At 36.1% G+C, this 11,981-nt stretch overlaps 1 protein-coding gene across 7 annotated transcripts in view; it reads right to left on the bottom strand.

The window, feature by feature from the left end:
- Positions 1–542: 542 nt before the first annotated feature.
- Positions 543–11,981, bottom strand: part of KYNU (kynureninase) — a 185,527-nt gene continuing 174,088 nt past the window's right edge. For all 7 annotated transcript variants that reach the window (XM_063647431.1, XM_054477777.2, XM_054477776.2 and 4 more), the window contains 2 exons: positions 2,195–2,425; positions 543–805 (listed from right to left, as the gene is read on the bottom strand). In XM_063647431.1, coding sequence (XP_063503501.1) covers positions 680–805; positions 2,195–2,425 — 357 coding nt within the window. In that variant the 3' untranslated portion in view covers positions 543–679. The remainder of the gene's footprint in view (positions 806–2,194; positions 2,426–11,981) is intronic.

The following is an 11,981-nucleotide window of genomic DNA, read 5'->3' as shown; positions in this document are numbered from 1 at the left end:
CCTGTTTATTTGAGATGCATGCTAATTTCATAGATGGTAATGAGAAAGATGGCCAATGGTGACTGTAAGAAACTATTGACTGAAAATTGAAAGATGGGTCCTCTTTCAAAGCTGTTAAAATATGACAAAATATCTTAGAATCAATAATATTTGGCATATATTCACATAAATACTGGTTTCTGATATTATAGATCAGCAGGAGCAATGTGGATTGTGCCCAAAAAATATTTGAAAGCCACTATCATATATATATGATATATATATATATATCAGACTACAATGCTTCAAAGAAACTCCTTGGTAAATTGAAACTAAAGTAATATTTCCAAATTTGACACAATAATTGCACATACATTATGAAGTTGTCAGTTAAATCAGAAATTAAACCAATATAAAACATTTCAATGACCATGAAATGTGACAGCTTATCAAGACTGTATAGATAATACTTGAACCAACACAGTTTTGGTCCCCCAAACACCAAGCACCTAGGCAGCCCTGTGGACCCCTCAGTGCCACAGACTCTGAAAAATTATATCAGATTTTCTGTAAGGTATATTATTTATTGTTAGTTACATGTGGTCAATGGTGACATACTTTCAATAATTAAAAATTGAATAATACTGAAATAACCACAGCAGCTTTCAGTATAATTTGCTTAAGTTGTTCTAGAAAACTGCTAATTTGTTGTTTCTGCAGAGTCAAGTATAGAAGTGAGCAGATTGGTAAATTTATAAACATCATGGAAAGAATTATAGAGAGGAACTGGAGCCACTCGAATGCCATTTGGATTCCGCTTGTCACACTGTGGGGAAAAAATAAAGCCACAATAATGTTAGCATTATTCACACATTGAAAATCTACATTCCAGATAAACTTACGTAAAGCACTTTCATAATGATTTCCCTAAAAATTAATATATAAGCAAAATTTTCTACTTTAAAACATGGTGTTTTTATGTTTTATGAATCTTTTCTCTTGATAATAATTTAAGAAATAAGAATGGATTGGTGCATAAATAGCCAAGATAAATTCCTGAAATCTATTCAGCAGCTATCTTCCTGAAGCATTTGATAGATCATAAATACATTTTGTATTTTTTTTTTCCTGTGGGGACCCCATGGAAGGACTGGAATTCTTGGGTGAATTTAAGTGAATGAAAACCTCACTGGGGTCTGGAGAGTTTTAGTAAATTATCCTTGAACTTAATTCTCTAATCTTTGATCTCACAAATAAGAAGTGGGCTACATTTTAGGTCCTGAAGTAGCACCAGATAATTTGACATGACTGGAGATCACTATGGTTAACTTTAGAAAACACTTGCTATACTCTAGACAATATAGTATGTAGTTTATGTGTGCTGTCCCATTTCAATCCAATCACAACTCTTGGAGGTAATTTATTTTATACCCCAAATACAGATGAAAATTTCAAGCCAATAGATCCTAATGAACTTTCCAAAGAGAACAGAGCTTAACGACAGCAGTTTGATTTAGAACCTTGATCTTCTGACTTGTGCCTCCAGCATCTGGGGGTAACCTCTCCTACGGGTAAACATGAGCCAAGCACTGCCTTAATTACATAATCACTGGAAGTAGATACATTATCTTTTTTCCCTGAAATTACTCAGTTCACATTTATTAGTTCTCTTCAAGAGACTAAGAAGGTCATATAGGCCGAAGGGTTAAAAAAAAAAATTATTCCTTGCAATGTTACCACTGCTGAGAAGTGTATATATATCTTTTTTGACAGAAGTGACAAGGTTGAAAATAACTTAATTTGATCAAGCAACTAAATAAGACTTTCTTTTTTTACCCTTCAATAAATTGGTATGATCCTTAATTCCATTCATCCAATAAATGAATTGTAGTACAAACTAGAGAAAACAATGTCCTGACTGAGTATGAGGAAATAATAACTTTTTTCTGCCCAAACTGTTATGAAAAGAATGAGTAAGTTACAAAAAACTATTCCTATAACCCAAGTTTGTGGTATCTTCTCTTTTATCGGAAACGACAGATCTCTATGCCTTTCAGTTAGCACAGTGCTGAGGGCTTAGTTGGCACTTAATTTATCCTTAATTGACTAACTGATGTGAAATAACATGCAACAATGAATAAACCAAAGAATCCAAATTTTATCCCTAACATGCAGCCCATAGACAAAATCTGGTAGCAAAGCAAGACATGCTTACAACCACTCCTCTTTTTTCTAGTTCTTGGAAAACATCTTTGTTTGGAACAGAAAATGTTATTGTTAGCTGGCACCCCCGCTCCTCTATATGAGATGGAGTAATTATGTTCACAACTGGTTTCTTGGTTGCTGCTTTATCTTTGCCATAGCTATGCTTGATCAGGTATTCCAGATAGCCAGTTAGCAAAATAGATTTTTTCCGCAATGCCTTCATTGTCGCTTGCTTAAAGATCTGTGGAATGAGAAACAATCAGATTAAAGTGTCTTATTGATTTACAAAGAAGCAAAAATTAAGGGTAAATCGTGCATAAAAAGGAAATGCCCATGTTCGACCTTTCCAATAAATATCTCCTTTTACATAATCTTTTTTTGTAAAATCATGCCCTCCTTTAAATGCTTTGCTATTACATACTGAAGGTAAAATTTCCATGACAGAAAAATTGTACAAATGTCACTTACATAAAACTTGCAAAGGAAGAAAATGTAAGTCAATATCATGTACCTGCGGCAGGCCAGGTTTCACTAACGCAGGCCTCCATCACAACTGTTTCAGTACTGACAGAGTGGTTAAGTTAAATATTAAAAACTAAAAAAGCCAGTGCCCTTATACAAAGGCTGGGATGAACAAAAGCCCATCAAGAGTTATGCCTAGGCTTTCCCTGGGCCTTAAAGCATGACAGAATAACCAAGGAATTCTTAACAGGACCCATTCAGGATCAAACAAGTTTTACTGTGGGTGTGAAGAAACTCTCCAGGCCTCTACAAACAAGTTTATTGAAGGCCTAAAGGAACTCCTCAAACCTCAGTGATTTAGCAGAAGACAAGATAAGGGTAATCACTCCAGCACCTGGACCCATTTAGATTAAGTAAATTTACTGAGGCTCCAGAGGAAGGTCTTCAGGACTCAGACCTTAGTTGTAGATTAAAAGAAGTTAATCACTTATGTCTTCAGATGAATGCACACTTACACCTGGAAAACTTCGTAATTTTGAGTTGGTCTGGTGATAATTTCCAGGCCTTCTCCCTGTAACCAGTTACAGAAATAAAAAACTCTTCCTCCCCTGTTCATCTGCATCTTGTTATTGGGCCACGAGAAATAGCAGCCCAACCCTCAATTTGGTCCGGGAACATACCTTCAAAATTATTTTAAATTAAGTTAGTATAATCAAGTAAAACATACCTAAATAAATGGATTTAAATATCATACAATGTAAGCTTTTCCCCAAAACTACTTTTTGAAATCATAATCAAGAAGACTTATCCAACTTTGATGTAAAGTTTGTTTATCCTCAAAAAAGTGCAATATGATCTAAACCTGTGCAAATGTGGAAAGCAGTGTTACTGGTGATATTTATAACTGCTTTACTGACTCCTAAATCTCTTCCAGTTTAACAATAAGAAAACAAGCAGTTAAATAATAATGCCAAGTTTTCTCAGAGAGGAAAACAAATAATATTAGATAATGCATTTATTTTTACTGAAGCATTTGGGCTTGCTTTCATTTTCCCCCTTCTAAACTCTAGCACTGGTGTGAAAATACTGCCATTTGCGGCCTGAGATGTCTTATATTAAGATGAGTGACAAGGGCACACAATAACTGGTGTTGGAATATTAGGGGTCAGAACAGATGTGCTTTTCTGGCTTATCTCTTAAGGTCAAGTAGAGTGTAAAAATATATCCTATGTATAAGAACTGAATGAACTGCAAACAGAGCGTGATGCACTGGCCTGCCACTTAATGATCCTTTTCTGTGTCAGGAGCAAAGATATCAAGGGCAAAGATAGGGTCATTTGGTGATATTGAGACTTTATCAAGTCTATGAAAACAGTTATTCCTGTATGTACATGTGGCATGTGTAGGCAGGCACTCTAATAAAACTCAAACCATTCAGTCATAGATTTCCTGGAACTATACTGTATGGAGGCTATGGATTGCCTGAAGGAGAGGCTGGGAACTGTACTGAAGGTAAGTGATATTTAAGCAAGATAGGAAAAACAGGACAGAATGGTGCCTGTCTCTCTCTTCAACCACATCTCCCAGACAATGTCTGAAGCCAACAGAGACAGCTCAAGTAGCGGCTGATATCTTGGCTTCATAAGCCCCCGAGAGAGATCTGGAGTACAAATAATAGTGCTCCAAGACTCAGATGACCCAGGTTACACAGAATTTGGTAGGAGGCATCTCTTCATTTTCTTGGGCAAAGCAAATGTAGGTAGACTTGGCATAATGAGGACTCAAGGGAACACTGCCAAGTTTTGGGTCAAGGGACAAGAATCAAAATTCTCCCAGAGGAGCAGGGACAGGTAAGGCATAGGTCACAGCTGGTTTGGCAGTGAAGTTTGGAATAAAAAAACTATGTGAGGAATCTTTCCAAGATTCTCTCTGGAGCTTAATAATATTCTAAGAAATTCTAAATAATAAATAATTCTAGGAAATTTTGTGGTTATGCTATGGGTGTCCTAATATGTACATGGGGGCAATCAATTTGTGAAGTATCACATTTAATGATAGTTCATTTGTGTGCATAGGTTAGTAAAACTTTGAGGAATATTACTTGCATTTAGTTTTTAAAGGGGCTTAGGGAGTGTTGCTCTTGAAGCTTTCTCTTGATAACTAGAAACCAAATTTTTTGGTATGACAAATAGCTTCCATCTTAATATACTGTGGAATGTTGCCACTCTTTAATCATAAAATAACTTTTAAGTATAAAACTTACTTTCTCCATTACAACCACAATAAGGGCAACTGCATTCTGAGGCACTTTCAAATTCATCTCACAGAGGGTAAAAGTCTATTCTGAGCCTCACATAAAAATATTGAGACAGAATAATAGGGAAGTAACATAAATATTCTATTTTCTTTTTTGCTTCTCATAAATGTTATGTTTTCAATATTGAGAAAGAATAATTTTTTTAAATTAGAAAAAAATGAAAAGTGTGGTTTGAAAAATATTCGGCTTAGAAGATAATATTTTGCAGAGTTTCAACTACTTGTATTTTTTTCTTACCAACAAAATGAACACAAAGCTTGAAAAGCTGATAAGTTTAAACAGGAAAAATAAGTTTGGTGTGATGTTTTCAATTGTCATATTTTTCTCTTAAATTCTTAAAACTGGCTCCCTAGGAAATTTGAAAGGAAACATATAGTACATTTCTTTGTTGAGTCTTCTGACTCACCATGTATTTTAATTGAATATTCTTTGTATTTTGAAGCCATTTATTTCATTATGAATTCAGAATACTGAAAGGGGCTAAGTATTGTTTACCTATTGCTACATATAAATATGAACCCTCAAAATATAATATACGTATTGTTTAAATTTAAGTACTTTGAAAAGTGAGGAGACTTCCAAAATAATCTTGTCCAAACATCTTACTTTAAAAAATAAGGCAAATACATCCAAAGGGAGTTGTTGCTTGTGTAAGGTCACACTTCGTGTCCATTGAGGGACAGAGTACTTGCCACCAGGTTCCTGGCCTCAGGCTTCATCCCTTCATCCACAATATTTTAAGAATTATTGTATAAATGATTCAGATAAAAAAATAAACAAAAGGACAATTTGAAACTGATTACAATGTGCTATTTTTAATATCAATCAACCATATACAGATATATTTATTAAAAAAGCCATATTAATATCTTTTTAAAAAGTCATTGCATTAAAAATCTAAGGTCTTATTTATATATGATTGAGTCTTAAGTACAGAATCTCTCCTCCAGTTCGTATTTGACTGTGTTGAATATTTCTTAAAAGTAGAGACAACAAAGAGGCAGTTTGATTCATGCATTTACTTCTTTCGTTTATTGAAACTTCAACCACCTATCTCCTAAAATGGAATAAACTGGTTTAAAAAGATAAGGTGGCTGAGTGCAGTGGTTCACGTCTGTCATCCCAACTGCTTAGGAGTATAAAAAGTAAAGTAGAGGTTCCTCTTCAAAGACTTTCCTTCTCGTCTAATTAGGAATAAATAGTAACTTCTCTTAGAAGCAAAATTTATTCAAAGACCTGTGCTAACATTCTTAAATATCTGCTAGCTGTAATAAATAAATCAATATACTTTATGTTTTTAGCTCCCACAATTTAGCCTAAATATTTGCCCTGGCATGCTTATACTGGTCCAAGCAGCATTAGGTCACAGCCTGTTCCTCTTCCTTATTTAAAAGTGTTTTTACCTTTCTTAGCATTTCCACAAGTTACTCCCTCCTTCCTTTGTTACCCTCTACCTTTTCCTCTTTTAAAAAGTTCTAAGTTACTAGTCAATTGGGACAAATACAGAATGGGAGGTCCCATTCCAGCCATTGGAAACTGGACACAGCAGTAGGGTCGACACGTCAGGTTATAAACGACCCTGACTCCTTTGTTCGGTCTACTCTCATGGCAAAACTGCTGAAGAGTGTATCCTTTCTGCAGGAAGTAAAAATGACCTTACTAAGTAAATTAAATTTACATTCAAGTGCTGTTTCTTTACAGCACCGAAAAACAAACATTTCAAACAGGAGACTGAGGCAGGAGAATCGCTTGAGGCCAGGAGTTCCAGATTAACATGGACAACATAGCCAGAACTCATCTCTAAAAAAATTTAAAAATAAGCTGAGCACAGTGGCATGCCCTGTAGTCTTAGCTACCCAAGGAGGACCACTTGCAGCCAGTAGTTCAAGATCAGCCTGGGCAACATGGCGAAATCCTGTCTCTACAAAAAATACAAAAATTAGCCGGGCATGGTGGTGCACTCTTGTTGTCCCAGCTGCTGTGGAGGCTGAGGTGGGAAGATCAACTGAGTCCAGGAGGCAGAGGTTTCAGTGAGCTGAGATCCCATCACTACACTCTAGGAGTGACAGAAGGGGAGAAGGGGACCCTGTCTCATAAATAAATAAAATAAATAAATAATAATAATCAGCCAAGTGTGGTGGTGCAGTCCTGTAGTCCCAGTTACCTGGGAGGTGGGGGCAGGAGGATCACTTGAACCCCAGGAGTTTGAGGCCATGCTAAGCCATGATCGTACTATTGCATTCCAGTCTGAACAACAGAGCAAGACCTCATCTCTAAATATAAATAAATAAAACTTAAAGAAAGGTAAGTATTAACAGAAACATGGTTAATTCACTGATGCTTACTCACATAAGAAACTCATAAATGTCTAGAAAATAGGACATTTTAACAGTTAGAGAAAGGGAAGCCATTCAATGCATTAGTTTGTAATTCAAAAATTTTGCAATTTACAGTAGGAAAGAATTTTGAAAAAACACTTTTACCAACATAAAGCTTGATTAACTGAAGATAATTTTGGTTAGAACATAGTCTCAGCAGTGAAATGAGCAGAAAGAGGCTCAAGGGAAATATGTAAGTGATGAGAAGATCCAGAGAAGTGCATATCATTCTTCTTGTGGCTTTTAGGGTTTTAAGTTTAGATATTGACTGGGTAACATAGTAAGACTTTGTCTGTGCAAAAACTGCAAAAACTACAAATATTAGCCCGGTGTAGCGGTGCACACCTGTAGTCCCAGCTACTCAGGAGGCTGAGGTTTAAGTTTAGATATTAAAAAGAAAAAATAAATCAGTTCTCAGATTATAACTGAAAATAAAAACTTTGTCTAGGTGACTCTAATACAGTGTGGTAGGAAAACAGTGGCTGGAAGAATAGGAATGTGCTCCCTTTCCCACAGCAGAAGGGTGAATACTACTAGAAAAGCCAGTCCACTGCAGAAAGTATGCCAAAGTGAGGGCGTCTAAAAGGAAATTTCCAGGTACGTCTGAGAAGTTATTTGAAAGATATGGTGCATCAGAGGAAATTACTTTAGGTACAAGCTCTTCCTAAGGTATGTCCTGGTGCTTCTGATATTGTCATACATCTTCTCGCTAATACAAACTTGCAAGGAATGCAGAAACTTTATTTTGTTTTAAAATGTTTAAACAAAATATTTATCTGAATGGATACTATAAAAACAACTCAAATATCATTATCTGATTTACTAAGCAGATTTTTACTCAAAAATATATATCACTGGCTGAAAAATCTCATTACTGTGTCCATTTTCCAAGCTAAAAGAAAAATTCTTCCATGAAGTGAAAACAGCACAAGCGCCATCTAGTGGTTAAACTGAGTAAGTGCCCTTTAAATTGAGACGGAATGAAATGAGGTGATGATGATCACTATCCAGTGGTGAAATTTAATAAAAACAGAGGAACTTGACGCTGCCATCCAGTGGCTAGAATGAGAAACTGCTATAAGTGTTCACAGAATTACGTAATTTTAGATTAGAAGGAATTTTGAATCTTCATCTTGTCACTCATTTGATGCCGAAATCCTCTATAAGTTTTTGCTAAAATATCATAAACTACATGATTTTAGAAGGAGACATGAAAAAATTTCAAATCCTCGTTTGAATAGTTCTATGTAAATATTAGAAATACATATGCACATTTACTTCAAATATATTTTACTTAAATATAGGTATACAAAATATATATTTACTTTATATATTTACATTATTATGAATTTTATACTATATAACCTATGTATTTTTACTTGACTGCATTTAGTCTTTTTTATTATTATCATTATTATTATTATTATTATTATTATACTTTAGGCTCTATGGTACATGTGCGCAACGTGCAGGTAAGTTACATATGTATACATGTGCCATGCTGGTGCGCTGCACCCACCAACTCATCATCTAGCATTAGGTATATCTCCCAATGCTATCCCTCCCCCCACCACCTCACAACAGTCCCCAAAGTGTGATGTTCCCCTTCCTGTGTCCATGTGTTCTCATTGTTCAATTCCCACCTATGAGTGAGCATATGCGTTGTTTGGTTTTTTGTTCTTGCGATAGTTTACTTACTGAGAATGATGATTTCCAATTTCATCCATGTCCCTACAAAGGACATGAACTCATCATTTTTTATGGCTGCACAGTATTCCATGGTGTATATGTGCCACATTTTCTTAATCCAGTCTATCATTGTTGGACATTTGGGTTGGTTCCAAGTCTTTGCTATTGTGAATAATGCTGCAATAAACATATGTGTGCATGTGTCTTTATAGCAGCATGATTTATAGTCCTTTGGGTATATACCCAGTAATGGGATGGCTGGGTCAAATGGAATTTCTAGTTCTAGATCCCTGAGGAATCGCCACACTGACTTCCACAAGGGTTGAACTAGTTTACAGTCCCACCAACAGTGTGAAAGTGTTCCTATTTCTCCACATCCTCTCCAGCACCTGTTGTTTCCTGACTTTTTAATGATTCCCATTCTAACTGGTGTGAGATGGTATCTCATTGTGGTTTTGATTTGCATTTCTCTGATGGCCAGTGATGGTGAGCATTTTTTCATGTGTTTTTTGGCTGCATAAATGTCTTCTTTTGAGAAGTGTCTGTTCATGTCCTTCGCCCACTTTTTGATGGGGTTGTTTGTTTTTTTCTTGTAAATTTGTTGGAGTTCATCGTAGATTCTGGATATTAGCCCTTTGTCAGATGAGTAGGTTGTGAAAATTTTCTCCCATTTTGTAGGTTGCCTGTTCACTCTGATGATAGTTTCCTTTGCTGTGCAGAAGCTCTTTAGTTTAATTAGATCCCATTTGTCAATTTTGGCTTTTGTTGCCATTGCTTTTGGTGTTTTAGACATGAAGTCCTTGCCCATGCCTATGTCCTGAATGGTAATGCCTAGGTTTTCTTCTAGGGTTTTTATGGTTTTAGGTCTAACATTTAAGTCTTTAATCCATCTTGAATTGATTTTTGTATAAGGTGTAAGGAAGGGATGCAGTTTCAGCTTTCTACATATGGCTAGCCAGTTTTCCCAGCACCATTTATTAAATAGGGAATCCTTTCCTCATTTCTTGTTTTTGTCAGGTTTGTCAAAGATCAGATACTTGTAGATATGTGGCATTATTTCTGATGGCTCTGTTCTGTTCCATTGATCTATATCTCTGTTTTGGTACCAGTACCATGCTGTTTTGGTTACTGTAGCCTTGTAGTATAGTTTGAAGTCAGGTAGTGTGATGCCTCCAGCTTTGTTCTTTTGGCTTAGGATTGACTTGGCGATGTGGGCTCTTTTTTGGTTCCATATGAACTTTAAAGTAGTTTTTTCCAATTCTGTGAAGAAAGTCATTGGTAACTTGATGGGGATGGCATTGAATCTGTAAATTACCTTGGGAAGGATGGCCATTTTCATGATATTGATTCTTCCTACCCATGAGCATGGAATGTTCTTCCATTTGTTTGTATCCTCTTTTATTTCCTTGAGCAGTGGTTTGTAGTTCTCCTTGAAGAGGTCCCTCACGTCCCTTGTAAGTTGGATTCCTAGGTATTTTATTCTCTTTGAAGCAATTGTGACTGTGAGTTCACTCATGATTTGGTTCTCTGTTTGTCTGTTATTGGTGTATAAGAATGCTTGTGATTTTTGTACATTGATTTTGTATCCTGAGACTTTGTTGAAGTTGCTTATCAGCTTAAGGAGATTTTGGGCTGAGACAATGGGGTTTTCTAGATATACTATCATGTCATCTGCAAACAGGGACAATTTGACTTCCTCTTTTCCTAACTGAATACCCTTGATTTCCTTCTCTTGCCTAATTGCCCTGGCCAGAACTTCCAACACTATGTTGAATAGAAGTGGTGAGAGAGGGCATCCCTGTCTTGTGCCAGTTTTCAAAGGGAATGCTTCCAGTTTTTGCCCATTCAGTATGATATTGGCTGTGGGTTTGTCATAGATAGCTCTTATTATTTTGAGATACGTCCCATCAATACCTAATTTATTGAGAGTTTTTAGCATGAAGGGTTGTTGAATTTTGTCAAAGGCCTTTTCTGCATCTATTGAGATAATCATGTGGTTTTTGTCTTTGGTTCTGTTTATATGCTGGATTACATTTATTGATTTGCGTATATTGAACCAGCCTTGCATCCCAGGGATGAAGCCCACTTGATCATGGTGGATAAGCTTTTTGATGTGCTGCTGGATTCTGTTTGCCAGTATTTTATTGAGGATTTTTGCATCAATGTTCATCAAGGATATTGGTCTAAAATTCTGTTTTTTTGGTTGTGTCTGTGCCAGGCTTTGGTATCAGGATGATGCTGGCCTCATAAAATGAGTTAGGGAGGATTCCCTCTTTTTCTATTGATTGGAATAGTTTCAGAAGGAATGGTACCAGCTCCTCCTTGTACCTCTGATAGAATTCGGCTGTGAACCCATCTGGTCCTGGACTTTTTTTGGTTGGTAAGCTATTGATTATTGCCACAATTTCAGCTTCTGTTATTGGTCTATTCAGAGATTCAACTTCTTCCTGGTTTAGTCTTGGGAGGGTGTATGTGTTGAGGAATTTATCCATTTCTTCTAGATTTTCTAGTTTATTTGCGTAGAGGTGTTTGTAATATTCTCTGATGGTAGTTTGTATTTCTGTGGGATCGGTGGTGATATCCCCTTTATCATTTTTTATTGCATCTATTTGATTCTTCTCTCTTTTTTTCTTTATTAATCTTGCTAGCGGTCTATCAATTTTGTTGATCCTTTCAAAAAACCAGCTCCTGGATTCATTGATTTTTTGAAGGGTTTTTTGTGTCTCTATTTCCTTCAGTTCTGCTCTGATTTTAGTTATTTCTTGCCTTCTGCTAGCTTTTGAATGTGTTTGCTCTTGCTTTTCTAGTTCTTTTAATTGTGATGTTAGGGTGTCAATTTTGGATCTTTCCTGCTTTCTCTTGTGGGCATTTAGTGCTATAAATTTCCCTCTACACACTGCTTTGAATGCATCCCAGAGATTCTGGTATGTTGTGTCTTGGTTCTCGTTGGT

Source organism: Pongo pygmaeus, chromosome 11, assembly GCF_028885625.2.
Source record: "Pongo pygmaeus isolate AG05252 chromosome 11, NHGRI_mPonPyg2-v2.0_pri, whole genome shotgun sequence".
Classification (NCBI taxonomy): domain Eukaryota; kingdom Metazoa; phylum Chordata; class Mammalia; order Primates; family Hominidae; genus Pongo; species Pongo pygmaeus.
The sequence above is the reverse complement of the archived record's forward strand: the minus strand, read 5'-3'. Positions and strand labels throughout refer to the sequence as shown.